Below are 21054 nucleotides of genomic sequence, written 5' to 3' on the forward strand. Positions count from 1 at the left end.
TAAAAAAATGCCAAAATCTGTGAAAAGGCCCCTTTAAATATAGTGAGCCTAGTGGGGACTTAATTTCTTTATAAGATTTAACCCCTACTGAGATGGCCTGAAACTTCTCAGGGTTGGCTTGCATTTGATTGGATTTAAACCAGTCTATGAGGATGCTACTTTCATTTTCAAGGGTAGATTTGACAGCATTCATATTTATATTCCAGAGAGATAAGGTGTTATCATCTGCATAATTATATAATTTGGGCTTATCAATGAAATAGAAAATATCATTTATAAAGATGTTAAAGACAAGAGGCCCGAGTATGGAGCCTTGGGGTACCCCTTTAATGATGTAATCCCATTGACTGATGCAGTCACCTAGAGGTAGTTGCTCATAAGTTTACAGGCATTGTCGGCCAGACCATGCGCCTTAAGCTTAAGGAGTATAAGGTCATGCGGAATACAGTCGAACGCCTTAGATAAGTCCATAAGAATGGCACCTATGTACATATTTTCATCTAAGGCCTGCTTCCAATCTTCCACTAACCTGAGCAAAGTAGTCTGGCAGCCATAGGACTTTCTGAATGCAGCCAGAAAGGGGTGAAAGACATGTTCGAAGTGACCTGAAAGCTGGTCGTGAATAACCCTTTCATATAATTTAGACATTGTAGGGAGAATACTTACTGGCCTGTAGTTTTTTCACTGAAGGGGTCATCTTTTTTATAAATTGGTGTTACCTGGGCTAGTTTTAGGTTTTCAGGGAATTGACATTTGTTCATCATGGTATTGCACAAGTTGCTAATGGGCAGAGAAAGAGAGGGTTTGCCTGCAATAATAACTTTGGGTGGGATTTGATCGACTTCAGTGGCCTTCTTTGTGTGTAGCCTTTTTATAGATTTTGATATGGTAAGTTCTGTGACTGGTTTAAATACAAAATGTTGACCTTCTGTTTCTGTGTGGTGCTTGGTTATCTTCTCAATGCTTGGATGGAGATCTGTGTCATGTGTGTTATCTTCTATACCTATGTTCTTTGCTATATTGATATAGAAAGTATTGAGTGTGTTAGCTACATCATGTTGATCTGATTTAAGTTTCCCATCAGCCGACTTTAAAATAACTGGGTTGTCTGTCTTGTTTGTAGGTTTTTGTGAGAGAAAAAGTTTGATGTTTGGCCAGAAGTCCTTTGACTTAGGGCCACCCCCGCACCTTTCCTGAAAGTTTGTTGTGATGGAGTCTCTTTTAACCTGTGTTTTCATATTTCTAAGTTGTTTGTAGTTTAACCAGTTTTCATTAGTTTTATGTCTGTTGTAAGTGTTTCTAGCTTGTCTTGTCTTGTATATTAGTTTCCTGTATTGTGAGTTCATGTAGGGCGGGGACTGACGCTTGGGTTTTTTACTTTTACAGGAGCATGATCGTTAACAACCTGTTTCAGGAGACTCTCATGGGCCCAGTATATATCATCAATATCGTCGAAAACATGGGGCACATGGAAAGGCGCCTGTTCCAGGTCGTTGCTAAAAGACGATGGGTCAAAGTTTATGTCCTAGCAAAAGTTCATGGTTTTAGTTTTTGTAGGATTACAATGTCCCTTGATGCTAATAATACTAATCATATTATGGCAATCACTTAAACCGCAATTGAAATTGAGTGTATTACACAAATAATTTTTTGAATTTGTAAGAATTACATCTATTAAAGATGACACATGATTTTTAGTAAAACAAGTAGGGCTCTTCACTAAATTTACCATACTTAAACTGTCACATATACTATTTATGGGTTAAAGGGATCTTTTCACAGTTTGGTAAATTGACACAATTGAAAAAAGTTGTTTCAGATACGCAAATTTTCGTTTTAGTTATGATATTTGTGAGGAAACAGTATTACTGAACATTAACCATAGTCCAATATAGCCATTATATGTATCTTTTGACGATTTGAAAACCTAAAAATTATAACGCGTTGCAACGCGAAACGATTGAATAATTTGGAGAGTTCTGTTGTTGTTTAAATTTACGAAATTACGAAGATTATATAATGTATGAAATACTTAAACTGTGTATACCCGGCGGAATAGCCGAGAGGGCTAATGCGTTTTTACTTCAGTCTAATTCCAGGACTCCGGGGGTCACTGTTTCGAGCCCTGGTACCAGCTACATTTTTTCCTTTTTTAATTTTATTCTTGATTTTTTTACTGGAGCTTTTAAGATCCAATGTTTACATTTATCAATATAAAGCATTTAATGACAAACTTCAAAATATGCCAAAATCTGTGAAAAGGCCCCTTATGGGGTAACATTTATCCTTTTTCAGCATATCATAGTTAAGATCACCAATACAGATAACGTTTTCGAAATTCATATAAATACTATCTAGGCAGTGTGTCACTTAGTTTTCAAACACATTGTCTTTCATGGCTGGCTGTCTATATAAGCTGAGAATAGCCCATTTTCGATTTTTTAGATAGAGTTCATAACATATACCTTCAAGTTGGACATTCTCTAAGTCTTTCCTTCTTTTAAAGGTAGGTCTGCGCGCACAAAAGTCATTATTCCTCATCCCTTGGCATTCCGGTCTCTTCTCTCAAGTTTATATCCTTCTGTTACGAAGAGATTGTCATTGAAGGAGTTGTCTATCTTGGTCTCTGAAATGATTAGCATGTCACGTAATATATCATGTAGAATCTGTTGAAGTTCACTGAATTTGTATCTGATACTATTAATGTTAATGTAACTTATGATTGGTCGTTTTCTATTTTTGTATCGCATTTTCCTGAGATCATAAAACATATCACTCTTAGTCTTAGATGATGAGTCGGATTCCATGACATTCCACCCTCTGCGCCGAGATTTGATTAGTTTCGAGCTAAGCTGGCATCAAATCTATGCAGCCATTTCACCTATCGTCTTTTCAAAAACTATTGATGTGATAAATGATTTAATTTATGTTCTTTGGAGTTATGTTACATTATTCTTGTTTTAATATAAAAAAATTAGATTATGTGGAAAATAGAAAATAGTTTAATAAAATTAAAAAATAAACTGTTGAAACTAGAATCCCTTTCCGATCTGAAAGGATTGTTCATTGATTGTGAATGCTGGAGTTACCCTTAAACCGTAATGGGTAACCACTGCCAGGACTTTGCCTGCATTCAACTTAATATTCACAATAATTTGGATATTAAACCTCTATGATATTTAACGCAACGGCATGGCGATAATAGCGACCTTTGTCGTAAAGCGTCAAAATGATCGAGATGTGCCGAGGTTATACCGTTCTAAATAATGACATTCAGTAACCTGATATCGATTGTTCAATATATTGAGCATAAATCGAGTCAAGTTGTTTCAAATACTGTTTTTAGAGGTTAGGCAATTGGAACGTGTGATATATTTTTTTACACTCGTGAATTTCTTACAACTCTTAGAATCTGTAAATGAACGGAGTCATATATTCTTGAAATATTAAACACAATATTTACATTTCTAGTTTCGTTTTACATTTGTTGATTGTGTGACAATGGCGGAGAAAGGATCAGATTTATTATATGACTTTTGCTGCAATGTGTGTGAAGAGAAAAATGTCAACAACGAAGCCATGTTTTACTGTCAGAAGTGTTCAAAAGGCCTTTGTGAAGACTGTGAAGGGCTCCACAAAATGTTTTATTCATTGCACATCGCTTATGAGAAAGGAGAGATTGATAAATGGCCTGCAACAACAAAATCATTTGATGATTTGCAATTTTGTCAACATCATTCTGATCGTCTGATAGAGATGTTTTGTGAAGATCACGGCAAATTATGTTGCGCCATGTGTCTCTTCCATGAACACAGGTAGGCTATATCATTTCTTTATAACATGCACTTAAATGGTTAAAACATTTTGTAAGACCAACTCGTTCCTGTAAAATAAAACCACTTAACCATAATTAGTACTTTATCATCAATATCGAAGATATAGAAAAAACTTATTTGTTTAAATATCGAGTAGCATTGTCGCACGTATCGTATGTGTATGTTCCACTTTGTTAATGATGTCGAAATAGGAAACTCGTTTTCAATTAAGATACTTTGAAATCGATTTACATTTACTGTTTAATTACATTTTTAATTGCATACACACATATCGGTAAGTTGATAATAGCAGTCATTAGATTATCAAAATTTGTAATTAACACGTTAACACGTTATGCAGTTATAATGTCGAAATATAATGAAATCATCTGTCGTAAATATAAAATACATACCAATAGAGTTTTGGTATTTGTATGCTAAAGAAAGATTAAAAAGAAACAACCGTTTTTGAAGATTTTATTTTTTCAATGTGATTAAGATTATCAATACTTTTATTTTTATTAAACAAAGAGCACATCATATTATTGTGTCACCGTTCTGGTTACTTTACAATGCAATTTTGGTGGGTTAGTACGCCAAATACCAAACAGCAACAATCTAGATTCGTAAAAAAATCAAAACTGATGATAACAGAACCAAATATATAATTGAACAATGGATATTTTTTACAAAAGAAAATAAGACAAATTTCACTTACCTGTATGTAAAAGCCCAAATATTTGTATCTCCCTTCGTCAAGTTTGCACTACTCTATAACGGTATCTATTCTAAGTAGATATATCTAATTGTTAACTATCATTGTTAATCTATCCTGACCATTTCAACTACTTTTGGTCGCAACTACCCGAATTTATAACTCGATTTAATGAGCAAGATATATTTGTAAACCATGTATGACCCTACCCCGACTGTCTGCCAAGTCGTCTATGAGACTTCGACATAAAACCTCTTGATTTGTAAATCGTAAGGGGCCAGCCTTCGTCAAAACTTACTAATACACCAGTTTTAATGATCGTAAGTCAAAGCATTCAAACTACAGTAAGCGGAAACGAATTTGCTGTAACAATCCCTTGCGACATTGTTCTTTTACCTATTGACCTCAAAATCAAAATAGCAAACCTATTAAGATGATCATAGTTCAAAGCGCTCTCTTGATATAATGAAAATACGTTGACTTTGACTTGGTTACCTAAAATCAAAATGCGTCTTTTTTTCAGCCATTTTACTAATTTGCATAGTCGTAGGTTTAAGCGTTCTTACAAAATAGTGCCAAAACCAATTTCCTGGTACCTGAGAATGTGGTCCTCACCTTTGACCGAGTAACCCTAAAATCAAAAGCTGTCGTCGTTTTTCCATTTACTGTGACGAGCCCCTTGACCTGACCTTCATCTTTGACCTATTGACTACAAATCGATAGCCATCTTTCTTCTATTTCAAGAAACCATTTAACCGATGTACATGGTTATAGGTACATTTTTGTAAATGCGACATCTATAAACAGCGCGAAAACAAAAGGTCTTCGTACCAAGATACCGACCTAGCGACCAACCGACCTAGCGACCGACCGATGCACAGGTCCAAAGCAATATACCATGCATCTTTGAAGGAGGCATACACATTATGTAGCTAGTATATGAAAACGGCAGGGGGTGGGGGTGGGGGCTATTTTTTCAAAAGAGCACTTTGGACTTGCAGTTTTTTACAAAACGGCACTTTCGAGCGAGCGGTCGTATCTGGAATGCACCCTGTTGCATATTAATTTGTATGTTATTAATACTTGTAGAATATATTATTTCCATTATTATTTAAAACTATGCAAATAATATGTCTACAATTAGGAATACGTTAATTAAAATGTAATAAGTGATTTATACAGTTTAATATGTCTAAAAACCGGGCAGGGCGGGGCCTCGGAAAGGGAACATTGACAGGCATTAACAAATTATGGAACAGAAAATTTCAGAACATGCACATTCTTAGTACATAGTATTTTGCAGAAAACGTTTTACATCACTCTCAATTTGTATTGTAAAATAATAATAATATCATTCCAAACCGTGGCATAGCTCAACAATATTGACCCGGCACTCTTAAACTTCACTAGCATAAATTATACGCTTGCAATGTTCGTACACGTCTTGCACGAGTGTAATGAATTCATAACAGTCTGCTGAGTGATTTACGCTTGAATCGTTATAATAGTTTCCATGTGATGCTGTTGCGGTACTTTAATATACTCCATGCATAATGGTCAGCGCCAGATTAATATGGGAGATCTATGTTTACTTGTGTTCAAATCTATACAGTCGGTTGCACTGTATAAACACGTATCTTTTGCACATTTCGTTCAATGAAGTAACACACAGGTTAATTACGTATTTAAGGTATTTAAGGGTTGTATTCGTAGTCTAGCAAAATAATAATTTTCACAAAAATGCTATATATTGAACAAAATAGTGTTAAACGTATATTAAAACAAGCGAAATAACAACCAGGAGTAAAATATTCAAATATCGGCTCATGTAAATATAATCTTTCATGGAAATCAGTAAATTAATAAAGCGTTTGTAACGTTTTTCAACGATATTTTGGAAAAAAAGTATAATGTTAATGAACCTGTCTCAACGGAAGGGAGTCCTTATTACGATAAAACATATAAGCTTTTGCAAACCGCCCGACGGTGGTAGCAAGAACACCGATTATCAGCCGCGTCCGCATAACATTCTTAACGTCGCAAAATTAGCAAATCTATTTGGCCTGACATTTTTCGAAAAACTCATACAGTATCCAAAAACGATAAGAATATGCTTTTAGGAAATAAGGCTCATGGAAATTTCGAAGCCTGTGAAACTCTTCTGTCTTAAAGTTTGCACTGCAGTGTTATAATAATAATAATTATATTTATAATACGAGTAAAACATACAAAATACGAACGCAGAAGAGTATCGATGTGTCTACGAACAACTTCTACGTTTCCATGGCGACTCTAGTATGACTGTTATATGTCCCATGCAAGTTCACGTTTCTATCGCGTTACTGCTGTGTGTATACTGTCCTCACGGCGATCTAGCAAGAACGCCGTAAAGCATCTCCAAACAGTCGCCGTATTTTCACCACCTTGTGGTTCTTTGCGTTTGAACGCCGTCTTTTTCACGAGGTCCCCACAGCGTCTTTGGCGATCCTACCGAGTCAGTAGGCGCCATTATTACGCAGTTAGAACGCTAGTCCGGTGTGACGGAAGTATACGCGCACAAGGCTCTGCTATTACAATTTCTGAGTTCAATACCCAGTGAAGGCAACAATGTCAATTCAAATATTTTGTAATGCTTATATTATTTGTTTCAGATATTAACTCTATTGGTAGCATTTACTCAATACATAACATCAACGTTTTAAAAAGGTAGACAGTCTATGAACAATTATATTTAATATACCCAATCAGTAACACGCTGTTCAACCAGTGACCGACGTTTTGCAACTTAAAGTATAGCCGCAAATTCATCCTTTAAAGGGATCTTTTCACGCTTTGGTAAATTGACAAAATTGAAAAAAGTTGTTTCAGATTCGCAAAGTTTCGTTTTAGTTATGATATTTGTGAGGAAACAGTAATACTGAACATTTACCATGGTCTAATATAGCCATTATATGCATCTTTTGACGATTTTAAAACCTAAAAATTATAAAGCGTTGCAACGCGAAACGATTGAATAATTTGGAGAGTTCTGTTTTTGTCGTTAAATTTTGTGAAACTACGAAGATTGCTTATATAAGGTATAAAATACTTTACGAATATGTACTCGGCGGAATAGCTCAGTAGGCTAAAGCGTTTTTACTTCAGGACTCTGGCAGGACTCCAGGGGTCACTGGTTCGAAACCTGGTCCGGGCAATGTTCTTTTCCTTTTTTAAATTTTATTCTTGATTTTTTACTGGAGCTTTTACGATCCAATGTTTACATTTATCGTTATAAAGCATTTAATGAATACGTAAAAAAATGCCAAAATCTGTGAAAAGGCCCCTTTAACGAATACGTATTGTATTACAGGCCCTGTGTCAAGCTGGTGCTGATAACAGAAAAAACACAAGCTGTTTATGATGCGGGGGACTTTCATCAAATTTTTGCAAGTATCAATGATGCCCAGCAAAAGCTTGAAACTGCAATTGATGATACACAGGAATTTCTGAAGCAACTTCAGGATTCGTATGAGAAAGCTTCTGAAGAAATAAAAGGGCTTCGTCAGAAAGTAAACGACATACTAGATGAATTGGAGAGAAAAACAGTGCATTCGTTAGATAACATGCTGCAAAAATTGAAACATTCTATACAATCAAATGAGGAGAAGTGTTTAAAGGCTAAGGACGGTTTCAAGAAAATAAGCGATGCAATTAATAAAATTAAAAAGAATCCAAAGGATCTGTCATTTATAGCGTACCAGAAAGCATTGGAAATGGTTTCACAAGCTGAGAATCTGTTAAAAACATTGATTGTTCACAGGTACTCTGTCGTAACGTTCAATAGCAACCCGAGTATTTATGGAACACTATCAGGTTTCTTATCTCTTGGAAATATTGAATGCGCTGAAATTCAGCCGGAAAAGAGCAAACACAGAACACTCGAGTTTACGACTAAATCACTTTACAATATTCAAATAGCATCTGACACATATCAATGTGAAATCAGTGGCATATGTGAGCTACCTGGTGGAGACATTCTAATCGCTGACCAAATGAACAAGAGGGTGAAGTTGATTGATGCTATGTACAAAGTTGTCGCTCACCTTGACATGCCTACTTGGCCTTGGGACATGTGTAGTATCAGTCATTCTGAGGTCGCTGTTACAGTTTCAGACAGTGGTTACACCAAAACTGTCCAGCTCCTCAAGGTCAACAACAGGCAGATAGTTAAAGAAAGAGTACTTAAGTTTCCACATCACTGTTTTGGTATTTCTCGTTATAAAGAACATCTGTTTATTTCATCAAACAATGCCTTATATAAGTACACAATGGACGGTCAGCTGGTGAAGAAGATCTATGAAGACACTTCACATATTTACTCTGGTATGTTCGATATTTATAATAAAAACCTGAAAAATAGTTAATAAAACCAATACTTTATAAAGGTAGCGTATATTTATAAATATATAAACCTTCTATAGACTAATACACATCTACATGTAGCAATTGTTTATCCCTGATTATCAATTCAAAATATATGTTCAGAGGGATACAGTTGGTATCATACTTTAATCACTTAAGTTAACTTTCATTTAAAAAAATAACAAAATTGTGTCGCATTGATATACAGAATCAAAAATCAAAATAATACATGAATTTCAGCACGATAATATCGAACGTATTCAATATGATATACATAAAACAAGGATGATTATCAACTAAATTAGTTTATTTTCTTGATGTTGTTATTACAAAAAAGCGGGGTACATTACTATGCAACTGCACGTTAGTTGGTTAGAAGGACAATTGGTCCATAGTCCATTTGATTTCCGAACGATATCCCGAGACCGCTTAGATCTACAATTATCCAAATTTGACGGCTGTTTGCCAAGTAGGTAAGGTAAACGCCTATCACTTTGGAGGCCAGAAGATCTAAGGTCAAGATCACAGTGGCTTAAATAGCCATACAACATAAAAAGATTGTTTTAGTTGTGTCTTAACACCATCGCAACAGTGGACACTTTATCCCATATGATTGGATTTTATGTTACTGTATGCACGTGTTGCGTTTAATCAAGTAATCATGCAGGCTATACATTTGATAAATTTTTGATGTTCACAAAAAGTTCTAGTCAAATAAATTAAAATTTACTAAGTTTCTTCAGATTTGATTTTGCGGCAACAATAAACTTTGGAAATCTACAAAATATTTAAGGCAATATTTTTTTATTTCATGATGTCAGCCTAATTATGAAACAATTCCTGTCTATTTTGCCTTTTTTAAATTGATTTTATTTATTATGATATATTCTTAAAGAAGTTGACATAAAGCCTATTTATTCAGAAAAACAGCTTTGCTACACGTTTGGGGGCATACATGTTTTGCAAGAACCATAGTGTGAACGGATTGTTTCTTAACGCGGTATAATATGACTGAGTTACACTATGGTCATGTACTCTCTAAATCTCACCATGATTTGCTCTGACCGAACCTCACCATGGTATGTACAGACCTAATGTCACCACGGTATGTACAGTCTGAATGTCACCACGGTATGAACCGACTGAATGTCACCACGGTATGTACAGTCTGAAAGGCACCACGGTAGGTACGGTCGAATTGTAACCACGGTATGTACAGTCTGTATGTCACCACGGTATGTACGGTCTGAAAGTCACCACGGTATATACGGTCGAATTGTAACCACGGTATGTACAGTCTGAAAGTCACCACGGTATATACGGTCGAATCGTAACCACGGTATGTACAGTCTGTATGTCACCACGGTATGTACGGTCTGAATGTAAACAAGGTATGTACAAACTGAATTTCAACACGGTATGTACTGACTGAATGTCACCATCGTATGTACAGACTGAATGTCACCACGGTATGTACAGTCTGAATGTCACCACGGTATGTACAGTCTGAATGTCACCACGGTATGTACAGTCTGAATGTCACCACGTTTTGTACAGTCTGAATGTCACCATGGTATGTACAGTCTGAATGTCACCACGGTATGGACAGTCTGGATGACACCATGGTATCTACAGTCTGAATGTCACCACGGTATGAACAGTCTGAAATCACCACGGTGTGTACAGTCTGAATATCACCACGGTATGTACAGTCTGAATGTCACCATGTTAACTACAGTCTGAATGTCACCACGTTATGCACATTCTGAATGTCACCACGGTATGTGCAGTCTGAATTTCACCATAATATGTACAGTCTGAATGTCACAACGGTATGTACAGTCTGACTGTTACTACGGTATGTACAGTCTGAATGTCACCACGGTATTTACAGTCTGAATGTCACCACGGTATGTACAGTCTGAATGTCACCACAGTATGTACAGTCTTAAAGTCACCACGGTATGTTCAGTCTGATTGTCACCACTGTATATACATTCTGAATGTCACCACGGTATTTACAGCCTGAATGTCACCATGGTATGTACAGTCTGAATGTCACCATGGTATGTACAGTCTGAATGTCACCACGGTATGTACAGTCTGAATGTCACCACGGTATGTACAGTCTGAAAGTCACCACGGTATGTACAGTCTGAATGTCACCACAGTATGTACAGTCTGAAAGTCACCACGGTATGTACAGTCTGAATATCAACACGGTTTGTATTGACTGAATGTCACCATCGTATGTACAGACTGAATGTAACCACGGTATGTACAGTCTGAATGTCATCACGGTTGTACTGGCTGAATGTCACCATCGTATGTACAGTCCGGATGTCACCAAGGAATGTAAAGTCTAAATGTCACCACGGTGAGTACACTGTCTGAATGTCACAACGGTATGTACAGTCGGAATGTCAACACGGTATGTATTGACTGAATGTCACCATCGTATGTACAGACTGAATGTAACCACGGTATGTACAGTCTGAATGTCATCACGGTATGTACTGGCTGAATGTCGCCATGATATGTACAGTCCGAATGTCACCATGGTATGTAAAGTCTAAATGTCACCACGGTGAGTATTGTCTGAATGTCACCATGGTATGTACAGTCTGAATGTCACCACGGTATGTACAGTCTGAATGTCACCACGTTATGTTCAGTCTGAATGTAACCACGGTATGTACAGTCTTAATGTCATCATGGTATGTACAGTCTGAATGTCACCACGGTATGGACAGTCTGAATGTCACCATGGTATCTACAGTCTGTATGTCACCACGGTATGAACAGTATGAAATCACCACGGTGTGTACAGTCTGAATGTCACCATGGTATATACAGTCTGAATGTCACCATGGTATGTACAGTCTGAATGTCACCACGTTATACACAGTCTAAATGTCACCACGGTATATGCAGTCTGAATGTCACCACGGTATGCACAGTCTGAATGTCACCACGGTATGGACATTCTGAATGTCACCACGGTATGTACAGTCTGAATGTTACCATGGTATGTACAGTCTGAATGTCAACACGTTATACACAGTCTAAATTTCACCACGGTATATGCAGTTTGAATGTCACCACGGTATGGACATTCTGAATGTCACCATGGTATGTACAGTCTGAATGTCACCATGGTATGTTCAGTCTGAATGTCACCACGTTATACAGTCTAAATGTCACCACGGTATATGCAGTCTGAATGTCACCACGGTATGTACAGTCTGAATGGCACAACGGTGTGTACAGTCTGAATGTCACTATGGTATGTACAGTCTGAATGTCACCACTGTATGTACAGTCTGAATGTCACCACGGTATGTACAGTCTTAACGTCATCACGGTATGTACAGTCTGATTGTCACCACGGTATAAACAGTCTGAATGTCACCATGGTATGTACAGTCTGAATGTCACCATGGTATGTTCAGTCTGAATGTCACCACGTTATACAGTCTAAATGTCACCACGGTATATGCAGTCTGAATGTCACCACGGTATGTACAGTCTGAATGGCACAACGGTGTGTACAGTCTGAATGTCACTATGGTATGTACAGTCTGAATGTCACTACGGTATGTACAGTCTGAATGCCACTATGGTATGTACAGTCTGAATGTCACCACGGTATGTACAGTTTGAAATGTCACCACGGTGTGTACAGTGTTAATGTCACCACGGTATGTACAGTCTGATTGTCACCATGGTATATACATTCTGAATGTCACCACTGTATGAACAGCCTGAATGTCACCACGGTATGTACAGTCTAAATGTCACCATGGTATGTACAGTCTGAATGTCACCACGGTATGTACCGACTGAATGTCACCACGGTATGTACAGTCTGAATGTCACCATGGTATGAACAGTCTGAATGTCACCACGGTATGTATAGTCTGAATGTCAACACGATATGTACAGTCTGAATGTCACCACGGTATGTACAGTCTGAATGTCACCATGGTATGTACAGTCTGAATGTCACCACGGTATATACAGTCTGAATGTCACCACGGTATGTACAGTCTGAAAGTCACCACGGTATGTACAGTCTGAATGTCACCACAGTATGTACAGTCTGAAAGTCACCACGGTATGTACAGTCTGAATGTCAACACGGTTTGTATTGACTGAATGTCACCATCGTATGTACAGACTGAATGTAACCACGGTATGTACAGTCTGAATGTCATCACGGTTGTACTGGCTGAATGTCACCATCGTATGTACAGTCCGGATGTCACCAAAGAATGTAAAGTCTAAATGTCACCACGGTGAGTACACTGTCTGAATGTCACAACGGTATGTACAGTCGGAATGTCAACACGGTATGTATTGACTGAATGTCACCATCGTATGTACAGACTGAATGTAACCACGGTATGTACAGTCTGAATGTCATCACGGTATGTACTGGCTGAATGTCGCCATGATATGTACAGTCCGAATGTCACCATGGTATGTAAAGTCTAAATGTCACCACGGTGAGTATTGTCTGAATGTCACCATGGTATGTACAGTCTGAATGTCACCACGGTATGTACAGTCTGAATGTCACCACGTTATGTTCAGTCTGAATGTAACCACGGTATGTACAGTCTTAATGTCATCATGGTATGTACAGTCTGAATGTCACCACGGTATGGACAGTCTGAATGTCACCATGGTATCTAAAGTCTGTATGTCACCACGGTATGAACAGTATGAAATCACCACGGTGTGTACAGTCTGAATGTCACCATGGTATGTACAGTCTGAATGTCACCATGGTATGTACAGTCTGAATGTCACCACGTTATACACAGTCTAAATGTCACCACGGTATATGCAGTCTGAATGTCACCACGGTATGCACAGTCTGAATGTCACCACGGTATGGACATTCTGAATGTCACCACGGTATGTACAGTCTGAATGTTACCATGGTATGTACAGTCTAAATGTCACCACGTTATACACAGTCTAAATGTCACCACGGTATATGCAGTCTGAATGTCACCACGGTATGTACAGTCTGAATGTCACTATGGTATGTACAGTCTGAATGTCACCACTGTATGTACAGTCTGAATGTCACCACGGTATGTACAGTCTTAACGTCATCACGGTATGTACAGTCTGATTGTCACCACGGTATAAACAGTCTGAATGTCACCATGGTATGTACAGTCTGAATGTCACCATGGTATGTACAGTCTGAATGTCACCACGGTATGTACAGTCTGAATGTCACCACGTTTTGTACAGTCTGAATGTCACCATGGTATGTACAGTCTGAATGGCACAACGGTGTGTACAGTCTGAATGTCACTATGGTATGTACAGTCTGAATGTCACTACGGTATGTACAGTCTGAATGCCACTATGGTATGTACAGTCTGAATGTCACCACGGTATGTACAGTTTGAAATGTCACCACGGTGTGTACAGTGTTAATGTCACCACGGTATGTACAGTCTGATTGTCACCATGGTATATACATTCTGAATGTCACCACTGTATGAACAGCCTGAATGTCACCACGGTATGTACAGTCTAAATGTCACCATGGTATGTACAGTCTGAATGTCACCACGGTATGTACCGACTGAATGTCACCACGGTATGTACAGTCTGAATGTCACCATGGTATGAACAGTCTGAATGTCACCACGGTATGTATAGTCTGAATGTCAACACGATATGTACAGTCTGAATGTCACCACGGTATGTACAGTCTGAATGTCACCATGGTATGTACAGTCTGAATGTCACCACGGTATATACAGTCTGAATGTCACCACGGTATGTACAGTCTGAAAGTCACCACGGTATGTACAGTCTGAATGTCACCACAGTATGTACAGTCTGAAAGTCACCACGGTATGTACAGTCTGAATGTCAACACGGTTTGTATTGACTGAATGTCACCATCGTATGTACAGACTGAATGTAACCACGGTATGTACAGTCTGAATGTCATCACGGTTGTACTGGCTGAATGTCACCATCGTATGTACAGTCCGGATGTCACCAAAGAATGTAAAGTCTAAATGTCACCACGGTGAGTACACTGTCTGAATGTCACAACGGTATGTACAGTCGGAATGTCAACACGGTATGTATTGACTGAATGTCACCATCGTATGTACAGACTGAATGTAACCACGGTATGTACAGTCTGAATGTCATCACGGTATGTACTGGCTGAATGTCGCCATGATATGTACAGTCCGAATGTCACCATGGTATGTAAAGTCTAAATGTCACCACGGTGAGTATTGTCTGAATGTCACCATGGTATGTACAGTCTGAATGTCACCACGGTATGTACAGTCTGAATGTCACCACGTTATGTTCAGTCTGAATGTAACCACGGTATGTACAGTCTTAATGTCATCATGGTATGTACAGTCTGAATGTCACCACGGTATGGACAGTCTGAATGTCACCATGGTATCTAAAGTCTGTATGTCACCACGGTATGAACAGTATGAAATCACCACGGTGTGTACAGTCTGAATGTCACCATGGTATGTACAGTCTGAATGTCACCATGGTATGTACAGTCTGAATGTCACCACGTTATACACAGTCTAAATGTCACCACGGTATATGCAGTCTGAATGTCACCACGGTATGCACAGTCTGAATGTCACCACGGTATGGACATTCTGAATGTCACCACGGTATGTACAGTCTGAATGTTACCATGGTATGTACAGTCTAAATGTCACCACGTTATACACAGTCTAAATGTCACCACGGTATATGCAGTTTGAATGTCACCACGGTATGGACATTCTGAATGTCACCATGGTATGTACAGTCTGAATGTCACCATGGTATGTTCAGTCTGAATGTCACCACGTTATACAGTCTAAATGTCACCACGGTATATGCAGTCTGAATGTCACCACGGTATGTACAGTCTGAATGGCACAACGGTGTGTACAGTCTGAATGTCACTATGGTATGTACAGTCTGAATGTCACCACTGTATGTACAGTCTGAATGTCACCACGGTATGTACAGTCTTAACGTCATCACGGTATGTACAGTCTGATTGTCACCACGGTATAAACAGTCTGAATGTCACCATGGTATGTACAGTCTGAATGTCACCATGGTATGTTCAGTCTGAATGTCACCACGTTATACAGTCTAAATGTCACCACGGTATATGCAGTCTGAATGTCACCACGGTATGTACAGTCTGAATGGCACAACGGTGTGTACAGTCTGAATGTCACTATGGTATGTACAGTCTGAATGTCACCACTGTATGTACAGTCTGAATGTCATCACAGTATGTACAGTCTTAACGTCATCACGGTATGTACAGTCTGATTGTCACCACGGTATAAACAGTCTGAATGTCAACACGGTATGTACAGTCTGAATGTCTCCATGGTATGTAAAGTCTGAATGTCACCATGGTATGAACAGTGTGATTGTCACTATGGTATGTACAGTCTGAATGTCACCACGGTATGTACAGTCTGAATGTCACCATGGTATGTACAGTCTGAATGTCACCATGGTATGTACAGTCTGAATGTCTCCATGGTATGTACAGTCTGAATGTCACCACGGTATGCATCGACTGAATGTCACCACGGTATGTACAGTCTAAATGTCACCACGGTATGTACAGTCTGAATGTCACCATGGTATATACTGTCTGAATGTCACAACGGTATGTACAGTCTGAATGTCACAACGGTATGTACAGTCTTATTGTCACCACGGTATGTACAGTCTGAATGTCACCATAATATGTACAGTCTGAATGTCACAACGGTATGTACAGTCTGAATGTCACTACGGTATGTACAGTCTGAATGCCACCATGGTATGTACAGTCTGAATGTCACCACGGTATGTACAGTTTGAAATGTCACCACGGTGTGTACAGTGTTAATGTCACCACGGTATGTACAGTCTGATTGTCACCATGGTATATACATTCTGAATGTCACCACTGTATGAACAGCCTGAATGTCACCACGGTATGTACAGTCTAAATGTCACCATGGTATGTACAGTCTGAATGTCACCACGGTATGTACCGACTGAATGTCACCACGGTATGTACAGTCTGAATGTCACCATGGTATGAACAGTCTGAATGTCACCACGGTATGTATAGTCTGAATGTCAACACGATATGTACAGTCTGAATGTCACCACGGTATGTGCAGTCTGAATGTCACCACGGTATGTACAGTCTGAATGTCAACACGGTATGTACTGACTGTACAGTCTGAATTTCACCTCGGTATGTACAGTCTGAATGTCACCATGGTTTGTACAGTATGAAAGTTACCACGGTTTGTACAGTCTGAATGTCACCACGGTATGTACAGTCTGAATTTTACCATGGTATGTACAGTCTGAATGTCACCACGGTATGTACAGTCTGAATGTCACCACGGTATGTACAGCCTGAATGTCACCACGGTATGTACAGTCTGAATGTCACCACAGTATGTACAACCTGAATGCCACCACGGTATGTACTGTCGGAATCTCACCACGGTATGTACTGTCTGAATCACATCACGGTATGTACTGACTGAATTTCACCACAGTATTACAGTCTGAATCTCACCACAGTATGTACAGTCTGAATCTCACCATGGTTTGTACTGTCTCAATCTCACTACGTTATATACTGTCTGAATCTCACCATGATATGTACTGATTAAATCTCACCATAGTATGTACTGTCTGAATCTCACAACGGTAGGTACTGACCGAATCTCACCACGTTATATACTTTCTGAATCTCACCATGGTATGTACTGTCTGAATCACACCACGGTATGTCCTGTCTAAATCTCACCACGGTATGTACTGACTGAATCTTACCATGGTATGTACTGTCTGAATCTCAACATGGTATTACTGACTGAATCTCACCACGTTATGTACTGTCTGAATCTCACCACGGTATGTGCTTTGTAAATCTCACCATGGTATGTACTTCTGAATCTCACCACGGTATGTACTGACTGAATCCCACCACGGTATGTACTTTCTGAATCTCACTAAGGTATGTACTGTCTGAATCTCACCACGGTATGTACTGTCTCTATCTCATTACGGTATGTACTGTTGGACTCTCACAACTGTTTGTACTGTCTAAATCTTACCATGTTATACACTGTCTTAATGTCATCATGGTTTGAACAAAAAGAATCTCATCATGTTATAAACTGTCGGAATCTAACGATGGTATTTACATCCTTAATCTCACCAAAGTATGTACACACTTTATTTTACCGTGACGTGTACAAAATGAATCTTACTCCGGTATATACTGTCTCACTATCAACACAGTAAGCACATCTTAAGTCATACCAGGCTGAATCTCACCTGATGTTTAATGAATTAATTTCTGCAATATATAGACCGACTAAATCTCATCAGAGACTAATTCATACCACATCATACACTGACTGAAACTCAATACGGTAGGTACCAATATAATCTCAACACGGAATGTAAAAACTGAATCTACCTTCTGTATATAAATAAATAATATTTAAATTAATACAAAGGCCAAAAATAAACGTTTATGTCGTTGAGAATAAATATCACAAAGACATAAACTTGACTGAATCTCATCACGGTATTTAACAACTTATATTATCATGGTATGAACAGACTGAATCTCACCACGGTATTAATTGACTGAATCTCAACCCGATTTGAACAGACTGTCATCGCGGCTTTATGAGACTGAATCCAGAAACGCGGTGCACATAATAACATTAACACCGATACGTTAAGATTATGTCTTGATTAAAACACTACTTTAATGTATTCATATACATTTATCTCAACCTTGGTACGTGCAATCGTTTTTGCGAAACGAGGGTTTCTCTTAAAATAGCATGTTAAGTATGAGCTCTCAATTAACAAAGCCAATTTTAAAACATGTGCCCAATATTTTTCCGGGCCACTTTGCACACGAATCGTTCATAAATGTCGTTCTTAACGTGATTGTATATATATCAAGAAAGTTTTTCGTTTAAATGCTATTCATATGGACATTGCATATTGACTTTCGTATAACACTTAAAGTCTTAAAGCACAACGGTCTGAATTGAATTATTTAAATTGTACAGTCCGTGTAATTTATTTAATATAAACCATATGCAATCAGCAATTAAAACGGTACGGATAAATATTAATATTTGTGAATATTGTGTCTATTGTTTCTGTTGGTTGGGTAAACAGGGAAAATTATGTGCGTGCAGAAAGCGATCATCTTTGTGAAGGATCTTTGGATACTCGTTTATACAATTAAATATCGACGATTACCAAACATCATTTAAGGTTGTAAACAACATCCGAGTAGTTTTCTAAAATAAAACAACAGCCTCACACGCCATAGTTAAAGTATCGTTCAAATGGATGCATATGTTTATATAAATTCATTTTGATCAAGTGTAGGCAGTGTTTTATTTCAAAGTCAGTTTCTGTGATCTATGCAGCATTTATAAACGCATATATATTTATATCGTATGCAGATTAGTGTGTTGTTAATTAATATTATTTTTTTTTGCCATGGTTATAATTGTGCACTCTTCGGAATATGATTGTAATATAACATACTATTTTATATTTATTTGCAGTGTACAAGTGCGCAGTAAGTCCCGATGGATCACGGCTGTATGTAACCAGTTGTAGGTACAATAAGCTCCTAATCCTGTCTATGGATGGGACTGTCCTGTCATCTTTGGACGATCCCGCACTTCGTGGGCCTACAGGTATACACGTGTCAGAGACAGGACTGCTGCTGATATGTGGCCATGAATCAAACAACGTAGTCCAGATGGATGATGATGGGGGAGTGGTGAAGCTGGCTTCCAAGGAGGATTGTCTGGATAGACCAGAGTCTGTATACTACAGTGCGAGTACTGGCAGGCTGATTGTTGGAACTCAGATTGGGAATATATTGGTTGCCGAAATCAAATGTTAAAATAGTGGTAATTTGTGCATATTAACAAGCTATTAAGCATCATGAAAAAGCTGAGAATGCATGTTGCTGGTTAAGAGTATAATAAATTTTGCTTTTGAGTCAAGGTTAACTCGTCAAACTAACGGTTTGTTAGTTGTTAAAATTCTGTTTGTGGAGCAATCGCAATGTATGATGATGTGGATGCCTGTTAACAGCTTTTCTTGAGAGATCAAAACATTTTAGTGTGCGAGAATGTTAATTATCAATGCACCCGTTCCTATATACCGCATATTTGACTATGCAATATTAAAGAGATGTTTAAATAAAGTAAAATGTCTATAAACTGTGTACAAAAAAACACAGTATTTGAAATATTCGTATGATATTTGAAATAAAGATAATAAAACTAGTACATATGTAGGTTAGGGTTGAAATCGGATAAAAAGAAATGCTTAGAAAACATTCCATGCGTCGAATGGTATAGCTATTATGCAGATATTTGTATTCGACACTTATCTGGGCACGTATTCACGAGACTTGAAGATAACATGTCAGGCTTTCCTTAATTGAATAAAATTTCCTCAATTCCTAGCAATTTTTATAGCATAACATGTTTTAAACAACTAAATGTTTCTAATATAATTACTTTTATATAAAAAAGAAAACTATTTTGCGATTTGCTCTTGTGTGTACATATTATTGTAAGAGTTCTCTTGAGAGCTTTGGGAATACCAGTCCTTGTATCCTAAGTATCTTATTGTCTTTATTTTTAAAAACAGACAACAATGATAACGATTAAACGAATTCAATTGTTGTTTTGTTAATGGAAGCATGATGATGGGAACATGTGGTAAAAATTTTATTTTTCAAAAAATGGTATATATATATATATATATATACAGGTACATATTATACTACTTTATGTATGTATTGTTATACTATGTAATAATTGTAATCCTATTCATGTACACGTTTATTGAATATGTAGCATTCAGAATAGTAACAGATGCATGACACAAATTCAACCCGTAATCGTGCGGCTGTGCTATCCGTGTTACGTTGGACAGAATCACATGAATTAATGAATTTACAGAGAATATTATGCATACCTGCATCCAACCTATAAAGAAACATAAATTAATTTAATT

General features: G+C 37.8%; 1 protein-coding gene across 13 annotated transcripts in view; it reads left to right on the forward strand.

Annotated features, from left to right (window-relative positions):
- Nucleotides 1–3200: 3200 nt before the first annotated feature.
- The window catches only part of LOC127872852 (E3 ubiquitin-protein ligase TRIM71-like), a 101828-nt gene continuing 83974 nt past the window's right edge, over nucleotides 3201–21054 (forward strand). For 4 of the 13 annotated variants that reach the window (XM_052416281.1, XM_052416282.1, XM_052416284.1 and 1 more), the window contains exon 1: nucleotides 3201–3348. Coding sequence is in view for 5 of the 13 variants with exons in the window: in XM_052416286.1 (XP_052272246.1) it covers nucleotides 3502–3815; nucleotides 7880–8612 (1047 nt within the window). In the remaining 8 variants the exon portion in view is untranslated. Of the gene's footprint in view, nucleotides 3816–7879; nucleotides 8613–21054 lie in introns of all 13 variants that reach the window. The other 9 variants (XR_008045815.1, XR_008045814.1, XR_008045816.1 and 6 more) reach the window with 6 other exon arrangements.

The sequence above is a fragment of the Dreissena polymorpha genome, chromosome 3 (genome assembly GCF_020536995.1).
Source record: "Dreissena polymorpha isolate Duluth1 chromosome 3, UMN_Dpol_1.0, whole genome shotgun sequence".
NCBI lineage: Eukaryota > Metazoa > Mollusca > Bivalvia > Myida > Dreissenidae > Dreissena > Dreissena polymorpha.